The sequence below is a fragment of the Epinephelus moara genome, chromosome 21 (genome assembly GCF_006386435.1).
Source record: "Epinephelus moara isolate mb chromosome 21, YSFRI_EMoa_1.0, whole genome shotgun sequence".
Lineage (NCBI taxonomy): Eukaryota > Metazoa > Chordata > Actinopteri > Perciformes > Serranidae > Epinephelus > Epinephelus moara.
The window spans coordinates 32,844,414-32,859,958 of record NC_065526.1 but is presented as its reverse complement, the minus strand read 5'-3'; the positions used below and the strand labels follow the sequence as shown (position 1 = coordinate 32,859,958).

General features: G+C 39.4%; 2 protein-coding genes across 3 annotated transcripts in view; both read left to right on the top strand.

Annotated features, from left to right (window-relative positions):
* The window catches only part of lyn (LYN proto-oncogene, Src family tyrosine kinase), a 22,670-nt gene extending 20,405 nt beyond the window's left edge, over positions 1-2,265 (top strand). For both annotated transcript variants that reach the window (XM_050033309.1, XM_050033308.1), the window contains exon 13: positions 759-2,265. In XM_050033309.1, coding sequence (XP_049889266.1) covers positions 759-961 — 203 coding nt within the window. In that variant the 3' untranslated portion in view covers positions 962-2,265. The remainder of the gene's footprint in view (positions 1-758) is intronic.
* A 1,291-nt stretch (positions 2,266-3,556) lies between these two features.
* On the top strand, positions 3,557-14,120 carry urod (uroporphyrinogen decarboxylase). The gene is made up of 10 exons (XM_050033552.1): positions 3,557-3,741; positions 4,863-4,975; positions 5,181-5,260; positions 6,350-6,412; positions 6,962-7,159; positions 7,272-7,433; positions 10,505-10,639; positions 11,130-11,230; positions 11,858-11,924; positions 13,848-14,120. The coding sequence occupies exons 1-10, from the start codon at positions 3,719-3,721 to the stop codon at positions 14,010-14,012; spliced, it is 1,107 nt and encodes a 368-aa protein (XP_049889509.1). The 5' UTR covers positions 3,557-3,718; the 3' UTR covers positions 14,013-14,120.
* The last annotated feature ends 1,425 nt before the right edge of the window (positions 14,121-15,545 follow it).

Sequence of the window (15,545 nt, the reverse complement as noted above, 5' to 3'; positions counted from 1 at the left end):
GAGACAACATTAACAGCATCTGTTACCTCCCTCCAGGCCTTCGCTTTGCCTGTCCCTGTCACACCACTACTAACTGAAGAAAATAAATGTTTTTTCTTAAGTCCACTTCAACCAAAATTATTTCGATCTCCGCTTCGGAAAAATTCTTTTTTCTTCAAAATTATTTCGATCTCCGCTTCGGAAAAATTCTTTTTTCTTTCTCTCTTTTTCTTTCTTTGCGCCATGACGACAGGATGCACCTACACCTCCTTATCTGGTGGTCATTGGATATTCATGGGTGGGGATTTATGCTCATGATCATACACACGTGTTTACAATCAAATCTGAGTTCCCCGCGGCGTTCCTGAACCCGGAGTAGGTTTTTAGTAGCGTAGGTTTTTATGTGTAAATCTACACACAGATTTACTCACTTTTCATGAATGAGACCCTATATGTTTACATTCAACTATGTGCTATGCTCATGTGTCATTATTATTACAAGCATTACCGTAACATAGTTTCCCCAAGTAAACCTGGGGCTTTTGTGGGCCCAGGGGGTTTTGGGATCTTTTGCCCCAGAGGTAGTTACCAACTTTGCTTGATTAGTAAGCACTGGTAACCAAAATGAAACATTGGGCTCTTAGAGTTATGAAGCTTGACTGCCCTCTACTGGTGATTGTTATGCTCAAAATGATGAACTTGAGTGCTTTCACCAGTGTGTTGCCTCTCTTTAAACATGTCAGTATTCACACCTCCTTCTCTGCCTGTACTGTCCTCAGGTATGACTAAAGGCGAGGTGATCTCCTCTGTGCAGCGCGGCTACAGGATGCCTCAGCCCGACAACTGTCCTGATGAGCTCTACAGGATCTTGATGTCCTGCTGGAAAAGCAAACCTGAGGACAGGCCCACCTTTGACTACACGCAGAGCGTCCTGGATGACTTCTACACCGCCACAGAGGGACAGTACCAGCAACAACCATAGACAGGGACACTTTCAGCTTTGACACATAAAGACATTTCACTTTCACTCCAGATTATGTTTGGAGCTCATCAAGATTTAGGTTTGTAATATTTTGTACATATGCCACACTCTATACATCTATACAATGTATTTCCTTAATAGTCACGGTTGAGAAGATGCAGGTTCCAGGATATACTGCTACTGCAGCCACTCACAGTGCTTCCTGTCTGTTCATTTATTATACATGTGCAGTTTAATCTCACCTGTAAGCATATTCTGGGGTATACAGGAGATGGCTTTTGCACAGATTAGCATTATATATAACAGATACAGATAGTTAATCGTGTCATTTTCTTTTTACATTTGACACTGGTGTCTTGTGTTTAGGCGTTTAAATATTTGGACCAAATAAATTTCAATATAGGTTTGTGTTTGTTCAGGGACTGAACAAACAGCTGACATTATACAAACAGTTTGCTAAGGTAGGACATGATACAGGAGGTTTAGTGTCTTGATTTCAGTACAAACAGCTGTCTCATAGTGTCTGTGTAAATAATGATGCAAAATGGGAAAAAGGACATGCTGCCTGTAGGGATAGCTGTTAAATGTACACTTCTGGTCACTTTTTTATACTGAGTAAATATTTCACAATCATATCTTTGACTTCAAACTCATAATGTGCCATTTTATTGCTCTGATATTTACAGTAAATGACTGAATTGTTCTTTGAACAAATGTATTCACAATGTTTCCATCTCAGAGGCTGTCATTAGTGAAACTTACATCTTCTATCTGCCCGATGTGTAAAAAGCAGCATTATATGTTATGATGTTCCATAATAACATTTCAATTTGGGTAGATACGACAGTTAAGAGCAAATTATGCTCTACAAAAAATATATTCATATGTTTATGTCTGTCCGTTTTACATTTCATGATTTCATAAGCTGCTCCAACAATCGGACCCCCACTTTGGAAGACATACTGTTTATGTTTGAGTTGTTTCTGTTTGCTTGCTGTTTCATTGCCCAGTGAAGGGTCGATCACCTTTAAGTCCACTTCATATTGAAGTGCTGTAGCTCTTGCTTGTTTTGTTTGTTTGTTCAAATGTGTATTGTATAATCAGAATTGTGATCTGGATGTTGCATTGAAACTATACCTTAAATGTGCAAAGAAACAATATCCAAATACTGTATGGGCTTTTGTGAACATTGGAACTGTGAGCTGTTTGTTGAGCATTTTGTGTTGTATAGTAGTCGCTATTTGAAAAGAGAGTGTGTACATTTTGTGTGGACTGAGGGTGTATGCAGTAAATTTTATTCTGTGTTCCATGTGGTTGTACATTCAGGTCATATTTCGATGCTTCAGCTTACTCTTACACTGAGAAACCCATCCTGAGTGATTTTGTTGATTTTCTCAAAAACTAACTGATCATAAAATTTGAACTCAATTGTCAGTACCTTATTGCATCCATGTTAATGGCAGTGACCTGAGAGAACTATAAAGACACAAGTAGCGCCATGTCCTTTGTATCAAAAGGTACACCCAAAAGAAAGAATTGTCAGATTTACATTTCTGTATTTTTAATCACCTTTATTTATTCCAACACCAACAAATTAAAGACAATTGTTTAACCCAGCTACCCCCACCCCCTCCGCCAACCAACAGCATAGTAATATTTACACAGACAGAGCCTCCTTATTAAGACAGAGGATCTTTTAAGTTAGAGATCATATTTGTCCTCATTAAAATCGTGCTTGGTAGTGCATCACTGTCTACTTAGTGATAGCTCCAGGTCAGAAATCCAAAAGTCCAAAAAGCTCTGAAGTCAATAAATACTTCAATTATTATAAGCAGATTTCTGACACAAGACTTCAATTTTCTTAGCTGCAGCCAGGCTTGCTAGCCAGACTTTGCATGTTCTTTTTTCCTGTAATTGTACCCCTGTTAATTCCGCAAGGGGTACTAATACCCTTCCTCCCAGAGCCTAAACCCCTGCACATTCCCACATATAAAAGAGCCAATAGTTCTTTAATAGCAAAATGGGCATAATAGTCAGGTTCCAGTCCCATTTGATGTCTATGTCTCAGTGTTAGATGACATGACAAAATATAATGCAGGCCTATCTTGCCTATGGATGATTTGGGTTTTTCCAAGTACCAGTGACATTATTCCAAATTACATCTCAGTCTAACTACTGTCCTAGTTCAAATATCTTTCCCTCCTGAGCTTTTATTCCTGGTACAGGTATATACTTCTAGAGGTTTAATATATCATAGATATTGATGTATAAAATTTAAACTGTACGACAAAGATCAAAGTTCAGACGCTCTACACGACCTTGATTTAAAATTTATATTTTAAGGTAATTCAGAGAAAACACAATAATGGAGGAGTATTTAATAACTAAATATTTTTTTTCACAATATAACATTGTTTATCTTGTAAAGAAAAAGAAACCCGTTTTTTGGTGTGTTTAATTAATATTATTTTATCAATTTTATTATTCATGAGTTACAAACAATAGAAAAACAAACACATAAATCCATTTTATTAAAGAAAAGGGGAAAGTATTTTATTTTGAATGCACGGCTCGTTTCCTGGTTTGGTCACATGGTCTTCCAATATGGCCGCGCCCTGGAGAGAAGGGGGGTATGAGCTGAAACAGTAGCGCAAGCAGGTTTAATGACAGTTGAGGCGCTGCAGGTCGCAACCGACTTCTTCACAGAGAGACAGAGGAGCGTCTGAGAAAACCTGACACCTCCTCAGCCCTGCCGACATGAGCAAGGACGGTTTAATCCTGTAAGTTCTTCTGTTGTTAGCCTAAACATACTGAAGTACACTGAGGTTAACGCGAGCATTTCGGCTGCTAGCTTAGTGACGTTATGAAATATGCCTGTGTCATTCTTATGAAAGCATCTCTACACGCAGTGTGCAATGAGTTTAGCATCATGTCCACCGTTTATAACCCCGTCTTCACTGTTTTAGAGTAACATTTACCGCTCATTACCACTAACGTTACATACTTACCCCTGGTAAGCACTGATCATTATCTCATAGAGGAATCTCATTCACAAAACCAACATTTTAACTTTCTCTCGCTCACATGGAAAAGTGAGTTTTCTTTGCAACACAAGTTATTAGCTTTAAAGAATCATTTGGATCCTCTGATAAACTCGGCATAGAGAAAATTCATTAAAGAGTAGTTTATTAACATTGTCGTTATTATTACTAGTATTGTTATTCCTGTTTGTTTAGTTTAGTTTTACTTAGCTTAATCTCCATAGTGCTGTGTAGTGATAAGTATTGTGGGAATAAATCTATTGTTAGCATTGTTATTGGTACTGGATGAAAGCAGAATAAATAGAAGAACACAACTCTTCTTGAGTTATCCTGTTTAACACCAACAGCCATTATTTCTACATCATTTGAGTAAAATCTAAGCAATTCTACATTTATGAAAGTGTTACAGGATAGTTAACATAATTTGTTTTGTGTAGATGCTTTAGTGGTTTCTATTTTAAGTTACTGGAAAAGCAGGATCAAGTCAAAGTTTGAATTTCAGTCAGGCTGTGATGCATCACAGAGACATCCACAGCGGCCTTTCATTCAACCGTTTTTCTCCTGCTGCTGGAGGATGATAAGAGGACAGACAAGTGTTATCTCTCATCTCAGTCATTGACAGCTCTACAGCTGGATGCCTGTATGACTGCTGGGGAAAGGGAGGGGTTTGCCTGTATGTTAGATAACAGAAGCTTAGCATTGTATTGTAGCTCTCAGACTATAGTGATTAGGACACTGCCATCCAAACCTCACTCTCATAAAGGGCAATTCATTAAAAAAAAAGCAGAGGGGTAGTCCTCTTTTAGTTAATGCAGAATTGCTTGATGACAACAGAGACTGGACCTTTTTTTTCTATTCAGCCCCAAAGACTTCCCCCAGCTCCAAAATGATACATTCCTGCGAGCAGCACGAGGAGAAGAAACTACACATGTCCCTGTCTGGTGTATGAGACAGGCTGGAAGATATCTACCAGGTACTGTGATCAGTGCTTCTTTGTTTTCTTTTCTGTAATACAGATTTCTTTCCCTTACAAAGTTAAAAACTTTCTCTGCATTGTTGTTTTGTTTTTCTATCAACTTCAAATAAATGTCTTTAAAAAGTACAATTTTAGTACAGATTACATTAAAACATTTAAAACATCAGTAAGACATTAACGTTTTGTTGAATTTAAATTGCAGAGTTTCGTGAGTCCAGAGCAGGGAAGGACTTCTTTGAGACATGTCAGTCACCAGAGGCCTGCTGCGAGCTCACTCTGCAGGTAAAGCAGTGCTTTTACAGATTGCTATCAAAGGCCTAATATGTAATTTTTAAAAATTTCTTTTCAGAATGTTAAATTCCAAGACAGCAGTGTTAGTATAACAACACTTGAGGCCAGGGGTGTCGAATATGCAGCCCCGGGGGCCAGAACCAGCCCGCCAAAGGGTCCAGACCGGCCCACTGGATGACCTTGCGCACCTTCTTCATGTAAAATGGTGCTTCAGAGGCTTTTCCACCCGAACCAGAATACAGTTTTCTTTCACTTAAGTTTGGTGTGGTGATGTCAAGATGACTACACAGGAGAGTGAAAGGTATAGAAAGTCCCAGGTCCAGCCCACCTCAGACTGTATGTTGCCTGTGAACTAAGATGAGTTCGACACCCCACTTAAGGCAGTTTCCTACATGCAAATACCCATTGTAAATCAAGTTACATTAATTTAATCACTAATTATTTTGTGGGAAGAAAAAATGAACTTCAGGCACTCATGCGTTGAGCAGGAACAGATGCATTTGAATTAAGTTAAAAAGCCTTTATTTCAAAACATAGCTGCTTACATTAAAACACCAACCGGTCTCGACTCTATGGTGTATGTCAGGGTCCAAAAGGGTGGACAGTAGTCAAGCAAACATTGTCACCTGTCCTCCCTTTTGCAGTGCCTGAAGTTCGATTTTTCTTCCCATGTGCTGACCCTTTTCTTCAAGAGCATCTGAGTTTTTTTGTGAGTATTATATGATAAAGACAGTCCTCTAGCACACTATCTCGTTCTCCAAAGTGTGACTTTTTTTTGTTTTTGTCTGAAAGATTACGTTTTCATCACAACTCACTAATTTTGATGCCTTTTGCTGCAGTGTATTTTTATTACTTAATACCACATTGAAAGAAGAAGCTACAATGTGCAAATTAATTAAAATTAATTCACAAAAATGAATTACTTGACTCTTGATTACCTTAATAATAGTACAGTTGTAAATTAATAATAATAAAATATCTGTAGGCCACCACAGCAAGACAAGAAACAACAACCACTTTTTTATTTTTGTGTTATCCATTTATTTGTATTTGTTAAATGTCCTTTTTTTCTACTTTCAGCCTCTGAGACGTTTTCCTTTCGATGCTGCCATCATCTTCTCTGACATCCTGGTTATCCCACAGGTAAAGCTATGGGACAGGTTCATTCAGTAGCATGTTGACTGCACATCTCTGTTCTCTTTCTTTCTTCTCTCATTTTCTTTTGGATATGTGTAAATGGCGTAATAACATAGAATCAAATTACTGTGTGTCATTTAAAGAGGGTTTGTCTGTGGGTAGTTTTAGCCCCCTTAAGCTCCTTGTTTTTATAGCCCACAGATTTACCACATTTTAGTGTACTTAGTGTCGTCAGGTGGACAGAAACATAATCAGTCAGCTTACATGGTAATTTGAGACGAAGTGACAAAAAAAAAAAATTCTACAAGTTCTACAACATATTGAAACCCTCACGTAACACAAAATGTAGTAATATATAGCTGGGTGTGACAATTTCGGTCATGTCAGTGTAATCCTTTTTTTATGAGCTACTAGGCATTTGTTTGCATGGAGTTCAGGGTGATGGACACTCTGAACAGTTTAAAATCATAAACCAACTATAAAGACAATATTTCTATTGTTTATTGAAAAAACTATGGGCCATATGATTTCTTTTATTCATCTTCCTCTCTCCAGGCCATGGGTATGGATGTTGAGATGGTGGCAGGCAAAGGTCCTACGTTCCCAGAGCCCCTGAAAGAGCCAGAAGACCTGCAGCGTCTGCAGACCAAAGTGGACGTGGGGAAAGAGCTGGGCTACGTCTTCAAAGCCATCACACTGACCAGACACAAGATAGAGGGCAAAGTGCCGCTCATAGGATTCACTGGAGCTCCGGTTAGACACATTTACAGACACGTTTAACAATGTATAGAAAAGCATAAAAAAAGAAAATGAAATCAGAGTATTGTGATTCTTACTCTCCCCTCTTTGCTGTGTCCTTCCACAGTGGACGCTGATGTCCTACATGATAGAAGGCGGGGGCTCAAAGACCTTCTCTAAGTCGAAGCGCTGGCTCTTCAGACACCCTGAGGCCAGCCACATGCTGCTGAGGATGCTGACAGATGTGATAGTGGAGTATCTTCTGGGACAGGTGGCAGCTGGAGCTCAGGTTACACCCTCTGCTTTCTAATCTCTGGACACGTGTATACAGTTTTGATTATGTTGCACCACCGCCATGACACATGAAAATTAGAATGTTTCTGCTTTTGTATCTTAATCAAGTTAAAAGATAGAGTCTGCAGTTTTTCCTGATATGTGGAAAGCTGACTGTTAACAACAACAATAGGATTAAAAAAATTTGAAAACCTCTGCGACTGAGTATAAGGCATATTGTGTAGAGTATTTCAGAGTTTGGACATAAATACTATTTGCTGATTGCGGCAGCTCCTACACACACTCCGTATGGAAACAAACCTGCCTCTCAGTATCAGCAGAAAATGTGATTGGGGCAGCATTTTCTCCCAAAAAAAAGTTGAGCGCAGCCTGAGAGCACAAACCTGATCATTACAGAAAGTCTAGACAATGTCATACCAGCAGAGTGCACTGCCCTGTTTACTGCAGATATCAGTATTTGGGGCAGCACAGTGGTTTTAGAGAGCATCCCTCTACATGGGTCAACCTTGTCTTGAAGTGGCAAGCATCCACTCTGCTGGTGTGTCCATGACCTCTGACCTTCCGGTAGAACAGTGTAAGAAAAGGGAGAATATTGTTTTGCACTCAACAGCGTTTTTGAGATTATTTGTAAGCCTGTGATGACAACACAGTGATTCAAGTATCTTGATTAGGTGTCCCTTTGAGAAATACTTAACTGTGTTCATTTAGGTGAACTTCAAGCTGCTATCAATAATATTTTTATATTAACAAGTAGGAATGTCAGTTTCAGTAAAGTTGGCTTTTGAAAGACCAACACCCATTAACTGGTAACTAACTGGTCAATTTTAAGATAAAAAGACATGAAATACAAAAGGCCTTTCCTTTTAGTCCTGCACTCCATTGACGTGGCCAGCTGTTGCACTGCATTTCAAGGTGCTATCCATTTAGAGGTGGTGACCTTTTTATGCTCTGTGTTGTAAATGTTTGACTTTTATTTTCTGATGGCTTTGCTAACAGACTGCCGGCCAGCAGTGTTAACATTTGAAAACATCCTCACTGCCCCAACTCCAGTCACATCTGGTTTCTTTGCCACTCTGCACCAGAGTCCTGCACGGGTCCAGTTTTCAAGATCCGCCCCGACCCGACCCAGCGAAGTACAAACCCGCACCCGAACCGCAAACCCCCGCATCAGGCCAATTAGTACCGCAACCCGGTCCGACCCGTTGAAACACTACCCGCAGCCCGACCCGTAACCCAGATTTAAAGTAATCATTTTGGGTCAAATTGGCTGAATATTGAACAGCATATCGCCACAGTTAAGGTGCCAGTAAGTAAACAATGACCTGAATGAAGCAGCTCTCACAATAAAAACCTGACTTCAGCTCCATCATCAACCCTCTGTGTTCTTCTCCCATACAAGTGTAAAAGCCCCCCAAGCTGCTGTTACGTTTAATGCTTTTAAACTTTTAATCTATGTAAAGGAACTTTACATGTGTAATAATAGACTTACTTTCTGTCCAGAGCGACGTTCAGCGGTTACGAGCCGTCACGTGTTTTTAGAATCCATCGAGGAGAGAAGTAATCCATCAGGGAAACACTTCAGAAACATTATAAAGTGATAGTTGTACATTTTATCCACTTATTTCTCAAATACCTAAATAATTATTTACTGTTTCGGAAGCGGTGCTTGTTAGACGGTGGCAGCCATGTTGATTCTGTCGTCCAATCACAAATTGTGTTATTAGATGGTGAAACGCGTGTAAACAGCTGAACCAATGACCGTTGCGAAATAGCGGAGGCGATCCTCAGAGAGTAAATAATGACCAAGATAGTTATCTGTAGTTTACCAAACTAATGACTGATGTGTTTATCTAAAACCCGCGATCCGACCCGCATGTTATTTTTTCCACCCAGATCCGAACCTGGGAAAAATTGTTTTTTAAAAAACCACCCCTGCAAATCAGCTGTTTTTGCGGGTGGTACCTGACCCAGTGCAGGACTCTGCTCTGCACCACCCAGGTCGGGAGTGAACTAACTAGCAGCACTGCTCGTTTGGCGATTACAGCTGGTAACACCACCCTGATGGCAGACCAAAATGCACTGCTGCAGAAAACTGTGCCCATCCTCCAGTCTCTCCCCAAGTCTCCCCAATGAGTCACTGGGTTTATTTATAATCACATAACCCTTGTAGCATTGCTTACTATGTTAACACCACTAGCTGTGTTGACACTGCTAACAGTGGTTACATAGCCAGCAATGCTAAAAGCTTACTCACTGGGGCAAGCTGGTGCAAGACTGGAGGGTGGGCACAATATTTCCACGGCAACATTGTTGGTTCGTGGCCATGGATGTATTAAGGGACGGCGTTAATGACCAAGCTTGCTACCACGCTTGGATGGTGCACATTGCAGTAAACTGAAGAGTAGCAACATTAACCTAAAGGTGTAAATGGTCAAAAGTTTCTCCGGAAGTTAACGAATTAACAGTTAACCACTGACATCTCTATTAATCACTATATGTATTAGGAAAGGACTGGCTTGTAGTGACAAGCATGCAGAGAATTATCAGATTCTGTCATTCCTCTCCACTCTATGGAGTGTTTCAGCATCTTTTACTGTTTATTGGTTTGGTTTCTTGGCCAATATACTGTTTTGGTTCTATCTCTTGAAGTTGAATCAGCATTGTTTCTAAATGCAGCAAGCCATTATTTTCAGCAAAGAAGCTCTGATGAACTCATTGACACGACTTGCCCAGAACCAAACAACAGACAGACAGACAGAGTTAGTGACTAGCTGGTGGACACAGTGGAGCATTTAGCAGTTAAAAAGCCAGATATTTCCCTCATGAGTTGGTGGAGACCAAACCAGAGCTAAAAGAGAGTGAGTATTGGTCTGAATTTCATTGCAAGGAGGCAAACACAACTCTAAGCAAATACTAATGTTGCTCCCAGTCTACTGAATATTTAAATTGGCAACTGTTTGCTAACTTGCTTGCCATATTAACTTAATAAGTTGATGATATGTATAATCAGTTATTGCAGGTTTTAAAAATAAATTCTTTATCCTCTGCTCTGTGTGTGTTGTTCAGGCTCTGCAGGTGTTTGAGTCCCACGCCGGCATTCTGGCTCCAGACGAGTTTAAAGAGTTCTCTTTGCCTTACCTTCGAGACATCGCACGCCGCGTCAAAGATAAACTAAAGGAGTCAGGACAGGACGTACCCATGGTGAGAGACAGCTGCACACAAGCTTAACTGTGCTTCTTCAAATATAAATATATATGCCCTAAAGACTCCTGTGGTAACACCATGCATGTGGTTTTTTTTGTTTTTTTTTGTTAAATTTGTCACGTTTCTGCATGTGCTCTTCTTGACAATGTCAGTGGCTAATGATGTACAGCTGCACATCATCCAAACAGCAAACGAGTCAACTGTGACAGCTCTTTATATTTATTTATTTATCTATCTGCTGTGTTTTCTGTGTGTTCCGTTGTTATAATTACTTACTATATTAGTTTCAAGACTCTGGTCTATTCTTATCACTCTGTTGCTTCAACAGCACAGTTTCCCCAGGAGGGATCATTAAGGATTCATCTGGTCTTAGAGAAATAGCTTTTATTACCACAAGATGGCAGCATTTTACCAAAAATGGTTCATGAAGCTTCCCGCTTGCTTTGAAAATCAACTCTTTACTTCTCTGTGGTTGTTTGTCTGCCAGATTGTGTTTGCAAAGGACGCTCACTACGGTCTAGAGGACCTGTCTCAGTCTAATTATGAGGTGGTTGGGCTGGACTGGACCATTGACCCACGATCAGCACGGTAACACACACGCACACACGCTTACACCTATAGAGAGCTGCCCTTACTTTACTGCTGATACATTTTCCAATAATTCCTTAAAATGCTGTTTTGGTTATAAAAGGACAACGTGACACAAAAAAATTTAATCATTTAAAAATCTAAATCTGAACTGCACCTTCTAGAATATCTTCTCTGCATCAAGCTTTGTGTTAAATATGCTACATCAGCCCATCGGCTATTTGTGAAAAAGTAATAGAAATCTGAATTTCAACCAGAGCTGGCACCTCCGGTGGTAGTTTGTAAGATTTACGATGTTGAGACATCTCTGGAATGTGAGCAGGAATAGAAAAGGATCAATACACAAAATCCAAAATCCACTGTCATGGTCAAACTGCAGAAATAGCTTGAAGGTGAATACATCTCAGAGATGGAGGCAGTCAGTAGCACTGGTCATGAACCACCATGTCGTGCTCCTGAGGAGCAGGTTAACCATTAGTGACCTGTCCCTCGTCCCTGGTATGTCACTGGGTGCAGGATTTAAGTCAACAAACATTTGTGTTTCCTGCTCTGCTCATCAAATGCTTAACCTGTTGGTTAAAGGATTACCCTGTGTGTCCTGTGTTGTGTGTGTCTGTGTGTATTCAGGGAGCGCACAGGAGGGAAGGTCAGCCTGCAGGGAAACATGGACCCCTGTGCACTCTACGCTACAAAGGTAACCTCCAATCTCTCTTTGGTTTAGGCTCCCAAACAATGACGCAAACATTTTTTTCCCCTGTTCTTGTCCTGTTTTTTATGCCTTCACGCCAGCGACATCCATGGCTGGAGTGTTATGTTTTGTCCAGCTGTCTGTCTGTACGTGCATCCATCCCATTCTAGTCAATGCAATATTCTAAGAATGCTTTAAGGAAATGTCTTCAAATTTGGCACAAATGACTTCACATGGACTTATGAACTGATTAGAATTTGATGGTTGAAGGTCAAAGGTCACTGTGACCTCACATATAATGTTTTTTGACCATAACTCAAGAATTCATGGGCTAACTAGGACAAATTATTACACAAATGTCTAATAGGATAAAATGAGGAAGTGACAACATTTTATATCCAAAAAGGCAAAGGCCAAATTCACTGTGACATCATAATGTTCTGCAAAAACACTTTCCTGGCCATTCCTCAGCGTCATATCTCAGGAACAGAAGGGAGCCATTTGGTCAGATACTGAATTGGTGACACTAATCTTGGGTGTCCATTTTGAAACTGCGCTGATTGTATAGATCTTCTGTGCTGCTGGGGGTAAGATGTATGTTCACGGAGGCATACAACCGCATAGTGCTAATTCTAGTTTCAAAACTATCTTTACTGATTTTGAAAAGACGAACACCTTAAAACATTTACAAAGAAAGAAAAGAAAAAAGAAAAACCCCATCTCAGCAAATTGGCCAGTCATAATGACGTAAAAATATATTAATTTTGCTTTCGTCTCATATTTTATCATAATTAATTTCTGTGTCAGTTTCAGATTTAAGTCATTCAGATTAAGGTATTTTGATTTCAGGACAAACAAGTGTTTTTCCCCAGTGGAGAGAGGCATTAAATTCTACATTAAAGAAAATTGGTGACTGCCACAAATAACTTCTGTAAACCACTTACAGACAATTCTTGCTTGAAGCCCCATGTCTGATCACAGACACCAACACAGTCAGGTGTGACATGTAATGTAAGAAAGGCACCCATATCCACAACTTACCTCGTTACTTACTGTGTAAGTGCATTTTTGTAATGCCAAGCTGAAAGACATCTCCTGAATCCACGGAGTAGATCTTCCAATGTCCTCCGTTGTTAAAATAATGACATATCTGTCCTGTTACAGACAGAAATGGATTAGCTTGTTTCCTTATGTTTACTGGAAAATCTTCAGTGTATAAACTGCTTGCAATGAACTCTCTAACACAGCTGTTAATTTAGAAATGAGCCACCAGCGTCTTTATTACATTGAATTGACAGAAATATTGGGATTAAAATGGTGTAATTTCACAGGTCTAATGTTACATCATAAGCAGCCATGAACACTGAGACAGTTTGCAGCTAATATTTATAGTTTGGGTTTGAGATATCTATGTAGAGATCATTCTTCCATGCATCATAACGTGCCACTAATATGACATAAAACATACACAACTGACCTCTGTTATGTAAACTGTTTAGTGTGAGTTGTTGAATGTGGATTCCAGAGATGAATTTAGTTATTTTTTCATGAAATAAACTACTGCTACTCTTCACTTTTCTCAAGTGCTGCTGCTGCTATTTTCAGCACCCACATATACACTGTTAATCCTATTTTTATTCCACATTATTTCAATTCATACATTTCAACATAATACAGCGAAGTGCTGTTATTCATTCTGACAAACTTTTGTTTACACACAGTATGGCAATTTATAACTCCTCACCACAAGTTCCTATAAATGTTCCTCTCTGACCCAGTTTGAGCAAAGTACGTCTCACTCAGATACTCTTATGGACTTATTATAAATATTCTAAAGCCCTCGTTGAACCATGACTAATCTAAAAGGTCTGCCAGTTGATCCCTACCTTTAATTCTCTCCCTCTTTCTCTTTCTCCTCCTCTTCATCAGGAGCGCATTTCGGACATCGTAAAGAAGATGCTGGAGGGTTTTGGCACCAGGGGCTACATCGCCAACCTGGGCCACGGCCTTTACCCCGACATGGACCCGGAGAACGTGGGCGCCTTCGTCGAAGCTGTACACCAACACTCTAAACAGATGATCAAACAAATGTGAAGATGGATGTGTCTGTGTGAGGGAGTGTATAAAACCAAAAATGCTGATGATAGTGATGGAAAAAATGTACATTAATGCATTATTTTATTAAAAACCAAAACATTTACAGCTTTGTGTCCGTTTTCAGCAGTTAAATTATCCATTCCCAGAGATTTGAGGGGGGAAAAAACAAAACAATGATCTCATGTGAATTTAAAACCAAAACATACATTTACTACATTTTTGTCCAGTGCAGATTTTCAGATAAACAAGATTTTGGTTTTCTAAGACAAGATTTTCTGTTCATCTATAATATGTTGATCTGACCATGAGTGGATTATGTGTCTCCACTGAGCATCATTTTTGCAAGTACATGTACGTTACAAACGCATTTGAATTGTATGGGATTTATATTAATTTTGGATCTATTCAGAAATGCTGAAAACAGCTTTGACTTGTAGATGAAAACTATTGTTTTTAGATATTTGTCATCCAATCAAACTCAGCGTAATGTCACTCCAGCACATACAAATACAAATAGAGACAAACCTTTCTAACCTCTTATAAAGCGCTTCAATCAAATCTGAGCTCTTCATCAGTACAAGTAGCTTCTTTGTCCTTGAAGAGAAAAACAAAAAGGGAAACAAAAGCTGGTGATTTGGAAAAAGAGTTCCAGCAATAGATGCACTACTGCAGTTCTAAAATCAATTTTTAAGGAAAAATGTCAGCAGTTGATCATTTCACCGCCTCACATCTTAACGGTGAACAAAATCCCCCGCTGGATCTCAGCATGAAGAGTTTTATTTTTACTCCTGCAGATAGAAAATCTTCTAAGAAGTGCACATTCTACAAGAAGATGCCTTATGCTGTATTTGTCTTTTACTCTAAATCTGTTTTTATCTTTTTTTATTTCAACTCAACAACAGTGGCTCATGATTTGAATTACATGTTAAGCATCCTGAGAGGTTTCATGTGATTGCTGTTTTCCAGAATATTAAATCCTAAATGTGTGTATCTGGCTGTTTTTTTTCTGCCCAGATTGATTAAATTTTTAGTAAAATTAAGGTTGCTTTGTATTTTATATTAAATTATTAGATAATCTTTCCACCTGCCACTCAAACTAGAGGCTCACTTCTTTCACCCACAGATTTCCTTTTCTTCAGCTCCTTTTCCTGTCTTCAGCACCAACCAACATTGACTCAGCTGCATAGGTGTCTCAATATTTCTTTGTGCCCTGAGCTGTAGATGTTGGAAGGTCTTCTCTCCCTCCGTCAATGGACAGTGACAAATACTAAATAAAGTGTTCTAGTAATTAGTAAACAGAAAATAAAAATGAATCAATATAAGACAATACATAAATGGTAAGTAAAGCCAAAGCTAGGTTTTCAGCCGAGTTGGTATGTGTGCACAGTGACAACAGCAGAAGATCAGTCTTTCTTTAGCCCTCTTCACACAGTGATCGCACTTTAGAGCTGCTACAAAGTCCCGCCTTCATGCTGCCTTTGCATTACTAAACTAAACAATTGTGGAATGATGCTGCTCCCGTGTGTGATT

Excerpts from the sequence above, each read along its gene's own strand:
- urod (XM_050033552.1), top strand. The coding sequence starts at position 3,719 with ATGAGCAAGGACGGTTTAATCCT. Across the intron at positions 6,413-6,961 it reads ACATCCTGGTTATCCCACAG|GCCATGGGTATGGATGTTGA; the intron begins GTAAAGCTATGG and ends TCCTCTCTCCAG. Across the intron at positions 11,925-13,847 it reads GTGCACTCTACGCTACAAAG|GAGCGCATTTCGGACATCGT; the intron begins GTAACCTCCAAT and ends CCTCTTCATCAG.